This window comes from Manis pentadactyla, chromosome 15 (genome assembly GCF_030020395.1).
Source record: "Manis pentadactyla isolate mManPen7 chromosome 15, mManPen7.hap1, whole genome shotgun sequence".
Taxonomy (NCBI): Eukaryota; Metazoa; Chordata; class Mammalia; order Pholidota; family Manidae; genus Manis; species Manis pentadactyla.
Window position 1 is genome coordinate 14,032,612 of NC_080033.1, and position 23,542 is coordinate 14,056,153.

Consider the following 23,542-nt stretch of genomic DNA (forward strand, 5'->3'; position numbering starts at 1 on the left):
TATATAAATGTTGAGTCACTATGTTGTACACCTGAAACTAATGTAATGTAATACTGTGTGTCAACTACCCTTCAATAAAAAATAATTATCTACAAAAAAACAAAACAAAACAAAACGAAAAAACAAAAAAAACAAATAGCCAAATGACAGAAGTCCATCCTTACCAGTAGTTTCTTTGAATGTAAATAGATTAAAGTGTTCAGTCAAAAGACAGAGATTGGCAGAATGGATTAAAAAAAAACATGATCCAGCTATATGCTTTCTACAAGAGGCTTGCTTTAGATCCAAAGATACAAATAGATTGAAAGTGAAAGGGTGGGAAAAGATATTCCATGCAAATACTAACCATAAGAAAGCAGAGGTGGCTACACTTATATCAGACAAAAAAGCCTTTAAATAAAAAAGCTTACAAGAGATAAAGGATAATATATATGTATAAAGTTTCAGTACAGCAAGAAGATACTATTGTAAACATTCATGCACCTAAAGATAGCCCATCAAAATATATAAAGCAAAAACTGACAGAACTGAAGGAAGAAATTGATAGTTCTACAGTAATAGTTGAAGACTTCGATACCTCACTCACATTAATGGATAAACAACCAGACAGAAGATAAGGAAATAGAGGACTTAACACAATAAACCAACTAGATCTAACAGACACACAGAATAATCTACCCAACAACAGTTTACACATTCTTCTCAAGTGCACATGCACTACAGATCAATATCCTTTATGAACACTGATACAAAAATCCTCAACAAAATTCTAGCAAACTGAAATCAGCAGCATATTAAAAGGATGGTACACTGTGACCAAGTGGGATGTATTCTTAGAATGCAAGGATAATTCAACATTCAAAACTTGATCAATGGACACCACATTAACAGAATGAAGGGGAAAAAAACAACAGCCATCTTAGTTGATACAAAAAAAAGCATTTGACAAAATTCAGCACCTTTTCATAATGAGAAACTCATAAAACTAGGAATAGAAGGAAACTATCTCAATGTAACAAAGGTCATATATGAAAACCCACAGCATACATCATACCCAATGCTGAAAAGCTAAAAGCTTTTCCTCTAAAATTAGGAACAAGGCAAGGATGCCTACTTTTACTACTTCTCTTCAACATAATACTGTAAATTATTGCCAGATCAATCAGTCAAGAAAATGAAATAAAAGGGGTCCAAATTGAAAAGGAAAAAGTAAAATGATCTGTTTGCAGATATGATCTTATATGTAGGAAATTCTGAAGACCACAAAAAAAGCTGAAAATGTTAAACCTACTAAAAGAATTCACCAAAGTAGCAGAATACAAAGTTAAAACACAAAAATCAGTTGCATTTCTACACACGATGAACAATCTGAAAAGTAAATTACAAAAATAACTCAGTTTATAACAGCATCAAAAGAGTGAAATACTTACAAATTAACCTAACCAAGGGGGCAAAAGTCTTGTATAATGAAAACTACAAAAATTGCTGAAAGAAATTAAAGATAAATAAATAACACATCCCATGTTTGTGGATTGGAAGATTTAATATTATTAAATGTCAATACTGCTCAAAGTGATCTACAGAGTCAATGCAATTCTCTTCAAACACACAGTGATGATTTATGCAGAAATAGAAAACCTATCCTAAATGTGTATGGAATTTTAAGGTACCCTGACTAGCCAAAACAATCTTGAAAAAAAGAACAGAACTAGAGGACTCACAATTCCTGATTTCAAAACTTACCACAAAGCTACAGTAATCAAAACTATGTGATGTTGGCCTAAAGATACAAATGTAAACCAATGGACTAGAATAGAGGCCAGAAATGAATGCTTGCATAAATGACTTTTGACAAGGCTGCCAAGACCATTCAATGGGGGAAAGGATAGGCTTTTTAACAAATAATGCTGAGAAAAGTGGATATCTACATGTAAAAGAATGAAATTAGATCCTTATCTAATATTATACACAAAATTAACTCAGAATGTATCAAAGACCTAAATGTAAGCCCCCAAAACAATAAAACTATTAGAAGAAAACATAGGATAAAACTTTGTAACACTGGATTTAGCAATGATTTCTTGGATATGAAGCCAAAGGTACAGGTTACAAAACAAAAAGATTTTAAAATTGAACTTTATGAAAAATGTTTAATTGTGTACATCAAAAGACACTATCAACAAAGTAAAAAGGCAACCTACAAAATGGGCAAAGATATTTACAAATCATATATATGATAAGGGATTAATATCCAGAATATAGAGAGAACTCCTAAAACTCAAAAATAAATCAACCCAATTAAAACTGGGCAATGGACTTGAACAGACATTTCTCCAAAGATGATATACAAATGGCCAATAAGCACATGAAAAGATGCTCAGCATTGCTAGTCATTAAGGAAATAAAAATCAAAACTACAATGAGATACTACCTCATATCTATTAGGATGGCTAGTACAAAAGAAAAAATCCAGAAAGCAAGTATTGGTGAGAATATATGAAGCTGAGCACATCTGTGCATTGTTGGTGGGAATGTAAAATGGTACAGCCACCGTGGAAACAGTATAGCAGTTTCTCAAAAGATTAAAAATAAAATTACCATATGATCCAGCAATTCCAGTTCTGGATATATACAAAAGATTGAAAATGGGATCTTGAAGAGCTATTTGTAAACTCATGTTAATAGCAGCATTATTCACAATAGCTAAAATGTTGGGGCAATCTAAGCGTCCAGTGATGGACGAATGGATAAGCAAAATGTATTACATACATACAATGGAATATTATTAAGTCTTAAAAAGGAAAGAAATTCTGCAATATGCCATAACATGGATGAACTGTGAGGACATGATGCTAAGTAAAATAAGCCAGTTACAAAAGAAAAATACTGTAGGATTCCACTTAAAGGAGGTACTTAGAGTAGTCAAAATCATAAAGACAGACAGCAGAATGGGGGTTGTGAAGGGCTGAGGGGGGGGCAGAATGGGGAGTTATTGTTTTAATAGGTATATAGAGTTTCAGTTTGACAAGATGAAAATTATGGGAGATGGATGGTGGTGATGACTGCACATTATGAATGTATCTAATACCATTGAACTGTACCCTAAAAATGGTTAAATGGTAAATTTTGTGTATTTTACAGCAATCAAAAAAAGTTGAAAAAAAGGCAGAGAAATAGGGTGCTAGCTGGAGAATACATGGCCAAAGGAGGGCTTTTTTTTTTTTTTTTTAAGATGAGGGATATCACTGTATGTATGTATGTGTAATGATGGGAATGATCCAGGAGAGAGGGGGAAATTCCTAGAGCGTTACTTTGAGTAGGTGAGTAATGAGATCCAGTGGAAACTGCAGGGATGGGTCTTAGGAACATGGACTATTCATCTAGAGTAATTGAGAGAAGGGGGAGGTAGATGAGTATAAATGCCATGGTGGGAGCATGAAGAAGTTTTCTTATGGTTATTTCTAACATTCACATTGAAATAGAAAGCAAGGTCATCAAATGAGTGAAGGAGGGAGGACATGTTGGAAGTTTGAGGAGAGAAATAATGTAGAGATCCAGGAGAGTGATAGAATGAATAGACCTGGAACATGCAGTAAGACTGCCAGGCAGCAGGATGTTCCTATTTGAGGTTCGTGGTCATGCATTTCAACGAAATTAGTCAGCATGGCGGATATATCTCCAGCTATGTTTATCTATATGGATGCAAGCATGTATGTAGTAGGCAGAGAATTGGATTTAACCAGGGCTGAGGTTTTTCACTGGACACAAGTGTGTGTGGCAGGGGCGGGGTTGGGTGAGGCAGTACCATTATGCTGCTGGAGCCAGTGACACTCTTTCTATAGGAAGCTGTGACTAGTCTGTTTCTTCTGGAATTAGGGGCATGTTATCTTCTGTGAAGGATAAACTTGTGTGAGCTTGGAGAGAATGGAGAGGGAATGTGATATAGGATGTTAGTAACAGGTTTTTCCAACTTGGAGAATGTATATTGAGTGGCATTGGCCCCACTGGGCTCATTAAGACATCTGCCATATGTGAGATAAAACTTTATTCAGTGTGAGAAGTCTAAAGGAAAAAAGCAAACATTGAAGTTGCAGAACCTAGAATGATAAATGTTAAGTCTATTTGATTCTAGAATTTCTCTTTTCGTCTCTCCTGTTCTTCTTCAATCTCAGTGTGTCTCTTCACTTCTCACAATGATAGCACCCTAAATTTATATGGTGTTTTTTCATTATAAAGCCTTTTGAAATTCATTATCTCACTTTTTTTTTTAAAGGCTTTTGTAGGGGAAAAAAGAGTATTCCTCTCTGAGGCCAAGGTAGGTTAAAGTGAAATGCCTGACACTCACTGCAAACCTGGTGGAATGGAGTGTTAACCCAGGATCTAGACAGAAGTGTCAGGCATTTTGCATTTTCCCAGCCAGAGCAACTAGTCTTAAACTAAAACAGGAAACTTTAGGGAGTCTTTGAGACTGTGGGATCTAACCCTCATTTCTCTTCACATCAGTTTGATGGGGCAGCCTGCTCTCTTTTTTCTGTATTTTCACACACCGTCCTTAATGGCTTCTTCCTCCTGACATTTAAACATGTTTGATTATCTCATTAAAAAAAAATCCATCTCTCCAGGAGCCAATTTGGTCTTCCCACACATGCCCTTGAAACATGCAGGATTTTAGCGTTTAAGCTTTACCCATGGTGGAAATTCAAGTGAGAGAGTAACGTGCTAGGTGGAAGAGATGTACTTGAAAATGTTCAGCTAGGTATTGGAATCCCAGGGTGATCCTCCATACACTCTGGCGCTGGCCCAGGGGTCTTCCATGGTCCTCAGTAAGATAAGTACAGAAATTCCGGTATGCATTTAGGAATTTCAATAGCAATTTGACAGAGTAATCTTATGTCTGTTGAGCTTAATGAAAAATCACTTTAAAATTATTAAATTTTAGAATTATATTTTATAAAAATTATAAAAAATTACTATTTAAGGAAAAATTGTAAAGGAAAAAAGCTTTCCTTTACTGTATATACTGTTCTTTCTCTCTTCCTCTCTCACTTTCTCTCCCCTTCACCCCCAAGCTTCTGAAAAGCTGCACTTAAATGGTCTTGAATTTCTTACTTTTCATTTACTCCTCTGCTTCTTCTGGTCTGACTTCAGGAATCACTACTCTTTCGGTACTGTTCTTACTAAGGACACCAGCACCTCGTGCCAAACCCGCTCTGGCTTGTCTTACTTGACCTCTGTCACAACTGACCTACTGTCATGGGACTCTCTTCTGATTTCTGGGAGAACATCCTCTCTGTAGTTGCTCCTTCTCTGTGTGCTTCCCCATCATCACCTGGTGTCCAGTCTCCTCATGGTGCATACTCTCCTGTGGGCACACTCCTCCAACACCTGGCTTCAGCTGTCCCTGAATATTCATCATTTTCATAGATTTGTTTCCAACTTAGACCTTTTTCTTAGTCTCCAAACCCACATATCCAATTGTCTTCATTCAGATATTCCATAACCACCTCAATAAACCCAGACCAAAAGTGCTCTCTCCTACATACCTGCTCTTACTCTTCTTTAGTCTATTTGGATACATCAAATTTCATTCAGAGCCTAGTTCAAAAACCCAGGAACCATTCTAGATTTCTCTTTTCCTGACTCTCTATAGCCAATTAATCTTCAAAACTCATAGATTACACCTCCTGAATAGTTTATATTGCTCTCATCATTTGCTTTTCCTTTCCCACTGCTCCTCATCAGAATATATAATTATTTCCCATCTCTACTACTTCAGTAGCCATCTTGCTGGTTGTCTTGCCTTGATCCCCAGTCCAGATCCAGGCTGGAGGAGTGAACGTTCTAAAAGGTTAATCTGATAACATCACTCTCCTGCTAAAATTGTTTCAGTGTTTCTCTAATACCCACTCAAGACAAAAACTGAACTCCTTATTAGTATGGTACTTAATATTGAATCCCAGCTAGGTAGTCATTTTTCTCCTACATACTCTTGAACTTTGTGGTGTAAGAATATTTAACTCCTGGAGGGGCGGAAGATGGCGGCGTGAGTAGAGCAGCGGAAATCTCCTCCCAAAACAACATATATCTATGAAAATATAACAAAGACAACCCTTCCTAGAATAAAGACCAGAGGACACAGGACAATATCCAGACCACATACACACCTGAGAGAACCCAGCGCCTCGCGAAGGGGGTAAGATACAAGCCCCAGCCCGGCGGGAGAAGAATAGGCAGAGCGGGAGGGAGACGGAGCACAGGGCTGCCGAACACCCAGCCCCAGCCATCCGGGCCAGAGTGCAGGGGCCTGGATACTAGGAAAACAGGGCAGCAAGAACAGTGAGCGGGCACTGGAGGCCAGGTGCCGGAGGACATAAGAAAAGCGCGCGACCATTTTTTTTTTTTTGCTTTTTTGCTGTTTTGTTTTGGCGAGCGCTTTTTGGAAGTCTTAAAGGGATAGGGACCCTAATACTAGGGAAACAGGGCAGCACGACCGGTGAGCAGAGGCCTGAGGCTGGCACTGGAGAATAAAGAAAAACGAGCGACCACCTTTTTTTTTTAATTAAAAAAAAAATTTTTTTTTTTTTTAATTTAAAAATTTTTTCTTTTTTTTGGTGGTCGTTGTTTTGTTTCGGCAGGTGCTTTTTGGAAGTCTTAAAGGGGCAGGGCGGGACACTTAATCCAGAGGTAGGGAATTCGGGGATCTCTGGGCACCCTAACCCCTGGGCTGCAGGGAGCAGGGAGGCCCCTTATGGAGATAAATAGCCTCCCAGCCGTTCCTGCTCCAACGCGACTCCACCATTTTGGAGTAGCTGCCCGAGCCAGGCCACGCCCACAGCAACAGCGGAGATTAACTCCATAGCAGCCGGGCAGGAAGCAGAAGCCCTGTCGGCGCGCAGCTGCACAGCACAAGCCACTAGAGGGCGCTGTTCTCCCAGGAGAGGAGGGCCACAAACCAACAAGAAAGGAAGTCCTTCCAGCCGTCACTCGTCCCAGCTCTGCAAACTATTCCTATCACCATGAAAAGGCAAAGCTACAGGCAGACAAAGATCACAGAGACAACACCAGAGAAGGAGACAGACCTAACCAGTCTTCCTGACAAAGAATTCAAAATAAGAATCATAAACATGCTGACAGAGATGCAGAGAAATATGCAAGAGAAATGGGATGAAGTCCAGAGGGAGATCACAGATGCCAGAAAGGAGATCGCAGAAATGAAACAAACTCTAGAAGGGTTTATAAGCAGAATGGATAGAATGCAAGAGGCCATTGATGGAATTGAAACCAGAGAACAGGAATGCATAGAAGCTGACATAGAGAGAGACAAAAGGATCTCCAGGAATGAAACAATATTAAGAGAACTGTGTGACCAATCCAAAAGGAACAATATCCATATTATAGGGGTCCCAGAAGAAGAGAGAGGAAAAGAGATGGAAAGTATCTTAGAAGAAATAATTGCTGAAAACTTCCCCAAACTGGGGGAGGAAACAATCGAACAGACCACAGAAATACATAGAACCCCCAACAGAAAGGATCCAAGAAGGACAACACCAAGACACATAATAATTAAAATGGCAAAGATCAAGGACAAGGAAAGAGTGTTAAAGGCAGCTAGAGAGAAAAAGGTCACCTATAAAGGGAAACCCATCAGGCTAACATCAGATTTCTCAACAGAAACCCTACAGGCCAGAAGAGAATGGCATGATATATTTAATACAATGAAACAGAAGGGCCTTGAACCAAGGATACTGTATCCAGCACGACTATCATTCAAATATGACGGTGGGATTAAACAATTCCCAGACAAACAAAAGCTGAGGGAATTTGCTTTCCACAAACCACCTCTACAGAACATCTTACAGGGACTGCTCTAGATGGGAGCACTCCTAGAAAGAGCACAGCACAAAACACCCAACATATGAAGAATCGAGGAGGAGGAACAAGAAGGGAGAGAAGAAAAGAATCTCCAGACACTGTATATAACAGCTCAATAAGCGAGCTAAGTTAGGCAGTAAGGTACTAAAGAGGCTAACCTTGAACCTTTGGTAACCACGAATTTAAAGCATGCGATGGCAATAAGTACATATCTTTCAATAGTCACCCTAAATGTTAATGGGTTGAATGCACCAATCAAAAGACACAGAGTAACAGAATGGATAAAAAAGCAAGACCCATCTATATGTTGCTTACAAGAAACTCACCTCAAACCCAAAGACATGTACAGACTAAAAGTCAAGGGATGGAAAAACATATTTCAAGCAAACCACAGTGAGAAGAAAGCAGGGGTTGCAGTACTAATATCAGACAAAATAGACTTCAAAACAAAGAAAGTAACAAGAGATAAAGAAGGACACTACATAATGATAAAGGACTCAGTCAAACAAGAGGATATAACCATTCTAAATATATATGCACCCAACACAGGAGCCCCAGCATATGTGAAACAAATACTAACAGAACTAAAGGGGGATATAGACTGCAATGCATTCATTCTAGGAGACTTCAACACACCACTCACCCCAAAGGATAGATCCACTGGGCAGAAAATAAGTGAGGACACGGAAGCACTGAACAACACAGTAGAACAGATGGACCTAATAGACATCTATAGAACTCTACATCCAAAAGCAACAGGATATACATTCTTCTCAAGTGCACATGGAACATTCTCCAGAATAGACCACATACTAGGCCACAAAAAGAGCCTCAGAAAATTCCAAAAGATTGAAATCCTACCAATCAACTTTTCAGACCACAAAGGCATAAAACTAGAAATAAACTGTACAAAGAAAGCAAAGAGGCTCACAAACACATGGAGGCTTAACAACACGCTCCTAAATAATCAATGGATAATGACCAAATCAAAATGGAGATCCAGCAATATATGGAAACAAATGACAACAACAACACTAAGCCCCAACTTCTGTGGGACACAGCAAAAGCAGTTTTAAGAGGAAAGTATATAGCAATCCAAGCATATTTAAAAAAGGAAGAGCAATCGCAAATGAATGGTCTAATGTCACAATTATCGAAATTGGAAAAAGAACAACAGATGAGGCCTAAGGTCAGCAGAAGGAGGGACATAATAAAGATCAGAGAAGAAATAAATAAAATTGAGAAGAATAAAACAATAGCAAAAATCAATGAAACCAAGAGCTGGTTCTTTGAGAAAATAAACAAAATAGATAAGCCTCTAGCCAGACTTATTAAGAAGAAAAGAGAGTCAACACAAATCAACAGTATCAGAAACGAGAAAGGAAAAATCATGACGGACCCCACAGAAATACAAAGAATTATTAGAGAATACTATGAAAACCTATATGCTAACAAGCTGGGAAACCTAGGAGAAATGGACAACTTCCTAGAAAAATACAACCTTCCAAGATTGACCCAGAAAGAAACAGAAAATCTAAACAGACCAATTACCAGCAACGAAATTGAAGCGGTAATCAAAAAACTACCAAAGAACAAAACCCCCGGGCCAGATGGATTTACCTCGGAATTTTATCAGACATACAGGGAAGACATAATACCCATTCTCCTTAAAGTTTTCCAAAAAATAGAGGAGGAGGGGATACTCCCAAACTCATTCTATGAAGCTAACATCACCCTAATACCAAAACCAGGCAAAGACCCCACCAAAAAAGAAAACTGCAGACCAATATCCCTGATGAACGTAGATGCAAAAATACTCAACAAAATATTAGCAAACCGAATTCAAAAATACATCAAAAGGATCATACACCATGACCAAGTGGGATTCATCCCAGGGATGCAAGGATGGTACAACTTTCGAAAGTCCATCAACATCATCCACCACATCAACAAAAAGAAAGACAAAAACCACATGATCATCTCCATAGATGCTGAAAAAGCATTTGACAAAGTTCAACATCCATTCATCATAAAAACTCTCAGCAAAATGGGAATAGAGGGCAAGTACCTCAACATAATAAAGGCCATCTATGATAAACCCACAGCCAACATTATATTGAACAGCGAGAAGCTGAAAGCATTTCCTCTGAGATCGGGAACTAGACAGGGATGCCCACTCTCTCCACTGTTATTTAACATAGTACTGGAGGTCCTAGCCACGGCAATCGGACAAAACAAAGAAATACAAGGAATCCAGATTGGTAAAGAAGAAGTTAAACTGTCACTATTTGCAGATGACATGATACTGTACATAAAAAACCCTAAAGACTCCACCCCAAAACTACTAGAACTGATATCAGAATACAGCAAAGTTGCAGGATACAAAATCAACACACAGAAATCTGTGGCTTTCCTATATACTAACAATGAACCAACAGAAAGAGAAATCAGGAAAACAACTCCATTCACAATTGCATCAAAAAAAATAAAATACCTAGGAATAAACCTAACCAAAGAAGTGAAAGACTTATACTCTGAAAACTACAAGTCACTCTTAAGAGAAATTAAAGGGGACACTAACAGATGGAAACTCATCCCATGCTCATGGATAGGAAGAATTAATATCGTCAAAATGGCCATCCTGCCCAAAGCAATCTACAGATTTGATGCAATCCCTATGAAACTACCAGCAACATTCTTCAATGAACTGGAACAAATTATTCAAAAATTCATATGGAAACACCAAAGACCCCGAATAGCCAAAGCAATCCTGAGAAAGAAGAATAAAGTAGGGGGGATCTCACTCCCCAACTTCAAACTCTACTATAAAGCCATAGTAATCAAGACAATTTGGTACTGGCACAAGAGCAGAGCTACAGACCAATGGAACAGACTAGAGAATCCAGACATTAACCCAGACATATATGGTCAATTAATATTTGATAAAGGAGCCATGGACATACAATGGCGAAATGACAGTCTCTTCAACAGGTGGTGCTGGCAAAACTGGACAGCTACATGTAGGAGAATGAAACTGGACCATTGTCTAACCCCATATACAAAAGTAAACTCAAAATGGATCAAAGACCTGAATGTAAGTCATGAAACCATTAAACTCTTGGAAGAAAACATAGGCAAAAACCTCTTAGACATAAACATGAGTGACCTCTTCTTGAAATATCTCCCCGGGCAAGGAAAACAACAGCAAAAATGAGTAAGTGGGACTATATTAAGCTGAAAAGCTTCTGTACAGCAAAAGACACCATCAATAGAACAAGAAGGATCCCTACAGTATGGGAGAATATATTTGAAAATGACACATCCGATAAAGGCTTGACGTCCAGAATACATAAAGAGCTCACACGCCTCAACAAACAAAAAACAAATAACCCAATTAAAAAATGGGCAGAGGAACTGAACAGACGGTTCTCCAAAAAAGAAATACAGATGGCCAACAGACACATGAAAAGATGCTCCACATCGCTAATTATCAGAGAAATGCAAATTAAAACTACAATGAGGTATCACCTCACACCAGTAAGGATGGCTGCCATCCAAAAGACAAACAACAACAAATGTTGGCGAGGCTGTGGAGAAAGGGGAACCCTCCTACACTGCTGGTGGGAATGTAAGTTAGTTCAACCATTGTGGAAAGCAGTATGGAGGTACATCAAAATGCTCAAAACAGACTTACCATTTGACCCAGGAATTGCACTCCTAGGAATTTACCCTAAGAATGCAGCAATCAAGTATGAGAAAGATCAGTGCACCCCTATGTTTATCGCAGCACTATTTACAATAGCCAAGAATTGGAAGCAACCTAAATGTCCATCGATAGATGAATGGATAAAGAAGATGTGGTACATATACACAATGGAATATTACTCAGCCATAAGAAAAGGGCAAATGCAATCATTTGCAGCAACATGGATGGAGCTGGAGGGTATTATGCTCAGTGAAACAAGCCAAGCGGAGAAAGAGAAATACCAAATGATTTCACTTATCTGTGGAATATAAGAACAAAGGAAAAACTGAAGGAACAAAACAGCACCAGAATCACAGAACTCAACAATGGACTAACAGGTACCAAAGGGAAAGGGACTGGGGAGGATGGGTGGGTAGGGAGGGATAAGGGGGCGGGTGAAGTAGGGGGGTATTAAGATTAACATGCATGGGGGGGTAGGAGAAAAGGGAGGGCTGTACAACACAGAGAAGGCAAGTAGTGATTCTACAACATTTTGCTATGCTGATGGACAGTGACTGTAAAGGGGTTTATAGGGGAGACCTGGTATAGGGGAGAGCCTAGTAAATATAATATTCATCATGTAAGTGTAGATTAGTGATACCAAAAACAAAACAAAACAAAACAAAACAAAAAAGGGCAGTTCCTGTGTGGTAACCTCCAATGAGTTCTACACAAGGGTATAAAGGGCATATAAAAGTGTAGGCAAAGGGTCTGTTTGCGTTTATACAGAAGATCAAAGCCTAATTGGGCTACCCCGAAAATGAACTAAGATACGATATGAAAGAGAACTTCCAACATCAGCACTCTCTGGAAGACTCATGCCAGAAGATGATCATCAAAAAACCCCAACAAAGATCCACGCACTGCTACAGCTGTAGATGCACTCATCCCACCAGCTCCTGGACTTGCCATGGGAATGAGGAAGGAGATATCTAAGCTGGCCTGTGCATACAGTAAAACAACAAATTTGACTGGATCTATACTGTTGGAACTCAACCAAGAATTAGGAGAAGTGCAAATTGTAGCGCTCCAAAATCTTACAACTACAGACTATTTACTGTTAAAAGAACATATGGGATGTGAACAGTGCCCAGGAATGGGTTGTTTTAATTTGTCTGATTTTTCTCAAACTATTCAAATTCAGTTAGATAATAACCATCATATCATTGATAAGTTTTCACAAATGCCTAGGGTGCCTAACTGGTTTTCTTGGTTTCACTGGAGATGGCTGGTAATTACAGGTATGCTTTGGTTATGTAACTATACTCCTATTATGTTAATGTGTGTGCGCAATTTAAGTAGTAGCTTAAAATCTATACATGCTGAAGTTACTCTACAAGAAGATATGTCAAAGAAATAATCAATCTTCCCATGTTTTCTCCCGCCTGCTACTTCTATAGCTTTTCTTCTTCCTTCCTAATTACAACGAATTCTTAAATAGAATTCGTGCCTCATATCAAATTTACCGAGTATCATAACTCCTCCAAGTGGTAAAGATACCTCAAGACAAATGCTGGGCATAGAAGCCACAGGGAATAAATATGCAAAGAAATAAAAAGCTAACCATTTCAAACAATAAGGCTTCTCTCTCACTTACCAACTTAACATTTCCCTGTATGGCCCCGGAAGATGACTGGTTAGCCAGAGACGGGTAAGATTCCTCAAGGGAGGAACAACCTAAGACAGGCACAGTCGCAGGGGGGTCATCAGGTGAGAAATTGGGGATCAACAGAGGTGAGGCTTAGAACCTCACCCTCCCTGTTCTGAGAGAAATCTTCTGCATATGTGGATGTTTTATTGCCCTTGTCTAGCTTGGATTAACACATAGTCTACAGGCACACACCTGATCATCTACATTTGCTCTCTTACAACACTAAACTATGTTTTCTACCTTTATGTTGTATCTACCTACCACTTCAGCATTTTATTAAAAATAATAAAGAGAGAAATGTGGTATCCACATATAAATCAAGTATAAAAATCAAATGTGTATTCATATTTGAACTGACTGTTTATAGTTCATAATGCATGAGCAAAACCAAAAGTTTCTGTGATGACTGCCCTTGTACTGTTCACCATGTAACTTATTCACTATGTAAGAATTTGTTCTCCATGTAAGAACTTGTTCGTTATGCTTCAGAAGATTGGAGACTGACGAAAATTAGGCTTGGGGTGGATTAATGATTGTGCATTGAGCATTGACTCCCCTATACAGAATTTTATTGTTGTTAACAACCATTTGATCAATAAATATGAGAGATGCCCTAACAACAACAACCAAAAAAAAGTACACACTTCCAATTGTAAAATAAATAAGTAACCGGGATGTAATGTATAGCATAAGGAATATAGTCAAAATATTGTAACAACTTGGTATGGTGATAGCTGGTACCTAGAATTATCATGTATATAAATGTTGAATCACTGTGTTGTACACCTGAAACTAATGTAATGTAATACTGTGTGTCAACTACCCTTCAATAAAAAAAATAATTATCTAAAAAAAAAAAAAAAAAAAAAATCTATGTGTGGGAGCCAGGGTGGGGATTTTTCTTGTTACTCTTCTTCATTTCCTAGGTTTTCTTAAATAAATATGCATTACTTTTCTAACTTAAAAATTAAAATTAATCTAAGTATATGCATTTATGAATTTAAGTTATGTATTAAAAAAACAAAGAGTTAAAACTTAAAATATATATATATATATATATATATGATAAAGGAGTCATGAATATACAATGGGGAAAGACAGCCTCCTCAACAACTGGTGTTGGCAAAACTGGGCAGCTACATGCAAGAGAATGAAACTGGATTATTGTCTAACTCCACACACAAAAGTAAACTCAAGATGGATCAAAGACCTGAATGTAAGTCATGAAACCATAAAACTCTTAGAAGAAAACATAGGAAAAATTGCTTGAATATAACACGAGCAACTTTCTCCTGAACACATCTCCTCAGGCAAGGGAAACAAAATAAAAAATGAACAAGTGGGACTACATCAAACTAAAAAGCTTCTGCACCACAAAGGATACCATCAGCAGAACAAAAAGGCAACCTACAGCATGGGAGAATGTATTTGTAAATGATTTACCCAATCAGGTATTAACATCCAAATATATAAAGAACTCATACACCTCAATACTAAAAAATAGAAAATAGGTGGAAGACCTGAACAGACTTTCTCCAAAGAGGAAATATAGATGGCCAACAGGCACATGAAAAGATGCTGTACATCACTAATCATCAGGGAAATGCAAATCACAACCACAATGACATATCACCTTACACCAGTTGGAATGGCCACTATCCAAAAGACAACAAATAGCAAGTGTTGACGAGGATGTGGAGAAATGGGAATGCTCTTACACTTTTGGTGGAAATGTAAATTGGTGCAGCCACCATGGAAAAGCAGTATGGAGGTACCTCAAAAAAAATAAAAAATAGAAATACCATTTGACCCAGTTTATTCCACTTCTAGGAATTTACCCAAAGAAAAGAAGTTCTCAGATTCAAAGAGACATACGCACCCCTGTGTTTATTGCAGCACTACTTACAATAGCCAAGATATGGAAGCAACCTAAGTGTCTGTCAGTAGATGAATGGATAAAGAAGATGTAGTGCATATACACAATTTCACCAATTAAGAAAGAAGAAGTCCTGCCATTTGTGACATGGATGGATCTAGAGGGTATTATGTTCATTGAAATTAGCCAGGTGGAGAAAGACAAATACCAAATGATTTATCTCATTTGTGGAGTATAACAACGAAGTCAAACTGAAGGAACAAAATAGCAGCAGACTCACAGACTCCAAGAAGGGTCTAGCGGTTACCAAAGGGGAGGGGTGGGAGAGGGTGGGTGGGGAGGGAGGGAGAAAGGGATTGAGGAGTATTATGATTAGTTCACATGGAGTGTGTGTGGGGTCATGGGGAATATAGTGTAGCACAGAGAAGACAAGTAGTGACTGTGGCATCTTACTACACTGATGGACAATGACTGCAATGGAGTATGGGGAAGCTCGATTATATGGGTGAATGTTGCAACCACACTGTTTTTCTTGTGAAACCTTCATAGGAATGTATATCAATTATACCTTAATAAAAAAAAGATACATACACTCCTATGTTTATTGCCACATTATTCACAATAGCCAAGATACAGAAGCAACCTAAGTATCTATCAGTAGATGAATGGATAAAGATGTGATACCTATACACAATGGAATATTATTCAGCAATTAAAAAAAAGAAGTCCTGTCACTTGTAACATGGATGGATCTAGAGGGTATTATGCTCAGTGATATTATCCAGGTGGGGAAAGACAAATACCATATGATTGTACTTATTTGTGGAATACAAAATTAAAACAAAACAGAAGTAGACTCATAGAAACTGAGAAGTGACTAGTGGTTACCATGGGGGATGGGCTGGATGGGTGGGTTGAGGGGGGCAAAAGGGGCACAAAAATTCTCAGTTGTAATATAATTTGGTCATGGGGATGATCGTACAACATGGAGAATATAGTCAATTCTGTAACCTCTGTGTTGACACTAGATGGGGTGAGGATTTAATTATATGGGTAACTGTTGAACCACTGTGTTATAAATCTGAAACCAAAATAAGATTGTATATCAATACCTCAATAAAATTAAAAAAAAAATCAAATTGGAGTGTTATGTTAGAATTTTAAATGTAATCCCCTTGGTAACCATAAAGAAAACAGCCATAGAATATAAAGAAAAGGAAATAAGAAAGACACAAATAAGTTGAAAGTAAAGGGAGGGAAAAAAAATATTTCATATAAATAGTAGCCAAAAGAAAAGCAGGGGTGCTAGAAATAAGCTTGTTACAAGGAGACAGTCTATGATTCTTGTTTATATGAGGTACCTAGAATAGTTAAAAATCCTAGAAAAAGTAGAATGGTGGTAGCTAGGGGCTGGGGGAAGGGGGAATGGGAACTACTGTTTAATGGCTATAGCTTAAGTTTTGCAAGATGAAGGGTTCTAGAAATGAAGATGGAGATGGTTACACAACAATATGAATGGACTTGACACCACTGAACTGTGCACTTAAAAATAATTAAGACAGTAAATTGACTATGATGTGTATTTTATCACACTTTTAAAATATGTTATTTAAAAAAGAAAGACCTAAGCAATTCAGGATCACACTGACTCTGACCAGCCCCATAACTAACTGGCCAAGGAACAACTGATCACTCAGATTCTGCCGCCCTATCAGGTAAGAATACTGAAACTATAAACAATAAAACTTGTCTCAAGGGGAAAAAAGACCAAGGAAGAAAAATTGGAAAAGAATTAAAATATAGATGTAAAAGAGTATAAGGATAAAGAAAAAAAGAATTAAGTCTATAGTAATAGGTTTGAAAAACAAATTATGATAAGTTCAATGATACATTTTATGGACACCTCAATCTTCTGTGACTGTCTCTACATTTACAGACTTCAGGTGATTTCAAAAGATTAAATTTCTGATTATAAGCAGATGTTCAAAAAGCTTATACTTGCTATAGATCAATAAATAATTGGAGACATTTCATTTATTATATCTTTAAGATTTGGTTTATTATCTAAATAGAGGAAGTATTTAGACAAATGCTTATTAATGCTAATGGAATGCTAACTGATAGATTAAAAGATTAGAAATTGGCTTTAAACAAAGGCAAATAGTATTTCTAAATACTACATATCTCTAAATAAGTGAGATTTTCTAATTAGTGACTATAAAGCAGCATTTCTAAATTTTTAATCAGTGAATATTTCTATATATTAACTCTATAAAATCTCAGATATGTAAAAATCTATTAGGGCCAGTGTGGTCGCTGAGAAGTACCCAAACCTTTGTAAGGAGCCAAACTGCGTTTCCAGAGGAGCTCTGGGGTCCCAACTAGTATTGCCAAAGACAAATGATAACTTCACTTTTACTGAAGGTCTCATGTAAAAAGATGCTTCTTTTAAGGTGATGAAAGATGTAGTATTTCAAACAAATCAAATCAACAGATGTAAAAAGTTTCATAAATTTCCAAAGGCAAGTTCTATCTTCCTTTTTGAACTTTTTGAGCTTTTGAACTTTTAAAAAACTGGTAAGTGCAATATCAAACATGAAAAATATAATACAAAAGGAAATTATAACAAAATGTCACATATATAGATGCAAACATTCTAAATCAAATACTAAGCAGAATTAAGCAGACATGATGAGTAATATACCATGTGGCTAACCAGGATTTATTCCAGGGATGGTTAAAAACTAATAAATCTATCTGTATTAATAGATATATCAATAAATTAAGGGGAATAGTATATTCTCAAATGCACTATACAAAAGCAAAATATAATGGAATGGCATTTGGAAAAGATGAAGCATCTCTAATGTAGGAAACTACTTAAATACAACACAGAATATTTACCCATAACCAAAGGCAAACAATAGCTTAACCATGAAAAGTTCATATAACTTCCATTAGGTTAAAGAAAAAGCCTGAAAGCCTGAAAGACAGAGACTCAAGTTATTCTGCCTTGTGTTATATTTAATTCTAAAATTTAAGCTTGTATGGGACAATGGTGCTAACTATCAGATGATAAATGACTGAATGATACTGGGTTCCCCATCTACAACAAATGGACATAGAAGTATAGCTTATTAAGGACAATCATAATGATATCATAACTACCAATATATAACATAACCAAAACTATTTCAATAAAAGTAAAGAAATAATCTATATAAATATTTAAAAAAGAATTTTCATTGACGTGCAGATAATTTGACAGATTATTTAAAAAACTAAATAGTCTAATAAAATTGTGAATAGAAATAAGAATATTTGGTAAGACTGAAAAGTTACTGTATTGGAATTTTATGTTTATACATGGGGAGGTAGTGAAACAGTAAAACAGCATAAATCGGCATCAATCTGTAAAAAAACGATTTCGATACGGAGTATTTTTTTAAAGCACCTATAAATAACAAGGAAAAAAATGAATAAATGGGCAAATAACAGAGCTAGGAAAATCTAAAGTAACATGGCTGGCCAATAAAAATGTGAAAAATATTCAACTCACTAGTAATTAGAAAATTAAAAACTAAACCACATACTTGAAGGAGAAATATAGGACACTTACTTCACCTCTGAGTTGTTAGATGTTACAAAAATATACAAGTTAGCAATATGTACCAAAGCTGAAAATGTATACAACCTATACCTGAGTGATTATAGGGTTTGTGGCTCACATACAGGAGCTAAGGTATTCACTGTTTTTGTAACCATGATAAACTGCCAATAATTATACAATGGTCAAAGTCAAGATTTAAATTCATTGAGGTGTATTTACATAAAGACTGGGCTAAAAGATACTTCATTTTGTAGAAAAATAGCAGGCTTACACTCACAAAAAGGAAGCTAATTGCAGATGATGATATGAGCCGTCTGCCACCCAATCTTCATTAACAAAATGAAATAATGACTGGTAATTCCAACCTTAGAGTCACTTTTGGATTTGGCAACATTTCTGAGATGTTAATAGGCAGTAAGAATGGGGTTCCATGATAACATTCTAAAATGTTCTTTAGCATAACGTATCTATTCCTTTGGTTGATATGATATTAATGATGCTGCAGTGTAATTATTTTTTTTTCTTGACCAGATTTGCAATCTATTTGATGTTAATATACTTTTAAAAGAAAAAATTTTAAGTTAAAAAAGCATTGCTTCAGGATTACTGTTTTATTTCTTAATCACTAAACTCTACTTCTAGAAGTATTCATTGCTTTTCACAGAAACAACCTGAAACTTTTAGAGTAATATTTTGATTAATAACCAATAAGCTCTAATAATTTTAGTTGTATTGTTTCCTTACATTGGCTAGGCCTTACACTGTTATATATTTCTAGCTTTGTATGTCAAATTCTTATTATTTTATCAATTTTGTCAATACTCACTAAGTGACAAGCATTGAACAGATTCTGGGGATAAAGGAGTGAGCAGAAATAAAGTTTTGGTTCTCATTTTTAGTTTCCTACATGCACTCCAAGAGTATTAAATTTTCCAACGAGTAGAAGAATGGCAACCACCAAAGGCTCTGGAATGTGCTGTATTTCATTATGATTCCTTTCTCAATAGGTCCTAATTCCAATTTTAATTTTCTGTTTAATTCTGGACTTATCCATGAGATTACCAATTGGAAAAAGGAGATGACAAGGTATTACCATGCAGATTATTAACTGTAAAATGGATCTCTATGATGGAGAGATTTAGCAGTCAACACTGTAAACCAGTGATAACATTTAGCATCACTAATAGTAAAAAACTCAACATTATATGCTTTTTAACTTACACAACATCAACTTGATGAAACCTCTTCATGTAACTTCTTATCTACTGGAACTACGAGGGGTAGAAGAACAGGATAAATGACCCACAAGGAAACAATTTCAAAAATCCAGAATGTGGGACAGTTGGTGAGACAATTTTCCTGTACTCTTCAAAAATCCAAAGTAATGAAAAAATTATGGGGATATAGTTCTTAAAACTAGAATTGCTGTTTTTACATAAAGAACCAGCAAGTAAATATTTTTAGGTTTTGTGAGCCACAGAGCCTCTGTTGCAACCATTTTTAAATCCTCTTGTGATTTTTACATTCTACTGGATTTTATCCAGAAAAAAAATTTTAAAACTCAAAGTCACCAGTAACTACATGAAGCTTTTCTAACTTCATTACATGCATATGGACTTGATCTCTTAATAATTTACTAATAGTAGTACAAATAACAATAGTAAAGTATTACCTAATACTTACTGAACAGAGACTATGTTTAAGATAGCTTCCAAATATTCTACATTCCAATAACAGCACTATAATATAGGTACTATTGTCCCCATACACAAATGACTTCCACAGGATATCTTGCTCAATGTCATACTGGCTATAAAGAATTGAATGGCCACCATGATGGTTTTTGTACATGTTAGGTCAACAGGGTTTTTCTGTGGTATAAGTCTTCTCAAATTTAACGATAATTTACTAGGGCTGGAGAGCTTTTATAAACAAAGCAAAAAAAAAGCGGGGGGTGGCATTTCCACATTCTCTGAATTTTTCTCCATTATGAATATTCTGATAATCCATTAGTAAATACTAGTAAAGGCTTTCCTTTTTTTATTAAAATACATTACAAATTTCTGAATCTGAACATTTGGATCATAACTAAAAAATCTGGGACATTATTTACATTCTCAGGGGTTCTCACCAGTATAAATTATTTAATACTTTATAAGCGCTGAACGATATGTAAAAGCATTCCTATATTCCTTTCATTCAAATTGTTTCTCAGTGTTATAAATCCACTGATGTACTGTACGTTACCCACTGCATATATATGGCTTTTCATAGTCCTTACATTCATAAGGCTTCTCTCGAGTATGAATTCTCTTATGTACTTTAAGACTTGAATGGAGCCTAAAGGATTTCCTGCATTTGTTACATTTAAAAGGTTTCTCACCACTGTGAATACTCTGATGTCGAGTAAGTCGTCCACACACACTAAAGGCCTTCCCACATTCCTTACATTCGTAAGGTTTCTCACCAGTATGAAATCTATGATGTACAATTAGTTGACGGCCACTACCAAAAGCCTTCCCACACTCTTTACATTCATGGGGTTTCTCACCAGTGTGAATTCTATAATGCAATCTAAGGCTTTCAACATGACTAAAGGCCTTCCAACATTCCTTACACTCATATGGTTTCTCACCAGTATGAATTCTCTCATGCCTAACAAGGTTTGAGGTGCGACTGAAGGCTTTTCCACATTCTTTACATTTATAGGGTTTCTCACCAGTATGAATTCTCTCATGTTGAATAAGTGCTGAAGTATGACTAAAGGCCTTCCCACATTTGTTACATTCATAAGGTTTCACACCAATATGCATATTCTGATGTGAAATGAGTTGATGGCCATGACTAAATGTCACCCCACATTCCTTACATTCATATGGCTTCTCCCCAGTATGAACTCTCTCATGTTGAACAAGATTTGAGGCACAAGTAAAGGCCTTCCCACATTCCTTACATTTGTAGGGTTTTTCCCCAGTATGAATTCTATGATGTACTCTAAGATCTATACCACGAACAAAGGCCATTCCACATTCATGGCATTCATAGGGTTTTTCACCAGTATGAATTCTGTCATGTTGCGTAAGGTGAGAGGCTTGACTAAAGGCCTTCCCACACTCCTTACATTTATATGGTTTCTCACCAGTGTGAATTCTACGATGTATTCTAAGTTTTCCGCTTTGACTAAAGGCCTTCCCGCATTCATTACATACATAGGATTTCTCACCAGAATGAACTCTTCCATGTTGAGTAAGAAGTGAGGCACGACTAAAAGCCTTCCCACATTCTTCACATTCATAGGGTTTCTCACCTGTATGATTCCTCTGATGAACAATTAAGTCTATCCTACGACTATAGGTCTTTCCACATTCCTCACATTTATAGGGTTTTTCACCAGTATGAATTCTCTGATGTTGCAAAAGGTTGGATGCACGATTAAAGGCCTTTCCACATTGTTTACATTCATAAGGTTTCTCACCAGTATGAATTCTCTGATGTACTGTAAGGTCTGTATGTCGACTAAAGGCCTTTTCACATTCATCACATTCATAGGGCTTCTCTCTGTTAGGAATTTTCTGATCAAGAGTAAGAGATGAATGTTTTTTATAAGTATGTACTTTTTCATAGCTGATTATTTCATATCTTGACTTCAAATCTAAAAGAAATGAGAAAAACATTTTATTTTACTGGACAAAAAATGTGAATGCTTTATAGATTTTTTTAAATTAAAAATATCACCCATTAGAGATTAATAGAGAACTCTAAAATCAGCACACAGTTTACAAGTTACTGACACTGTCTCCATAACTCATTTATCACACTTCACTATGATTCAATGTACTCATTTCTGTATCAGGTTCCTTATAAAATATAAATATATTAAATGCACCTATTTATATTTGATCATTCTCCATTTACATTTCCCCTTAAAAATACAGATACTGTGGTTTATTCCCTCCAATGCACAGCTACATGTATATTTATTTGCTCCCAGATCAAATAAAATGTGTTCTTATTTACTTAACTTCACTGAGCTTTTCTATTAATTACCCATTCTACAGATATTTCATCTGTTTTTTTCCTCCATATCTTTTCTTAGGTCCTCTTTCCCTTTTAATGAAGGTCAACTACTTTGGTTAATTCCTTTAAGTCTGTCAATGAATTTTCAAACAGGTACTAGGTATACACCCTACTGAAAGTCTTATAAAATTCTGAGCATTTGGGGACTCTGAGAAACACAAGGGAAACTGAACTATACAGTAAAAGAGTTTGAGGAAGAGTCTGAAGGAAGTATGTGAAAAAGTATTGATGGATGTGACCTGTAGCATAACCAGCCAATATGAAGGAATATCTTAATGAAATTTGAAAGTGTTTAACGAGTGGAGTGAGACTGGGGGAGAAGAAATATCTTGTGAGTAGAGTGTGCTATATGTCAAACTCTGAGATAATACAAATACTCTTTCTCCCAAAATAAGTAACAACAGAAATTAGTATCAGTATCAGAAAACCAAAAAAATATCAGAAAATGGAAATGCTCTCTCCAGAATAAATGCTGGGTAAAAATGAAAATTAAAAACTAAAAGTGAAGATCTCTAGTAAATCACAATAGAGAAAATAAGTATATATCCAAACCCTGGGAGTTCAGTTTCAGCATTCAGAGAACTCAAAGACTTAAGTAATTATTTCAATAAAAATGGAAGAAGTAAACAAATCAAGGAACCAATTCCAAAACTTAGAAAATAAAAGCAAAAAACAACTGAAGGTAACAGCAAAATGTAATAAGTTAGAAAA

General features: G+C 36.4%; 1 protein-coding gene across 1 annotated transcript in view; it reads right to left on the reverse strand.

Moving 5' to 3' along the window:
- LOC118907896 (zinc finger protein 607-like) overlaps positions 1–23,542 on the reverse strand; it is a 35,420-nt gene that overhangs the window by 3,548 nt on the left and 8,330 nt on the right. The window contains 2 exon segments of the mRNA XM_057493475.1: positions 18,487–18,555; positions 20,438–22,406. Of these exon segments, the coding sequence (XP_057349458.1) occupies positions 20,998–22,406 (1,409 nt within the window). The 3' untranslated portion in view covers positions 18,487–18,555; positions 20,438–20,997.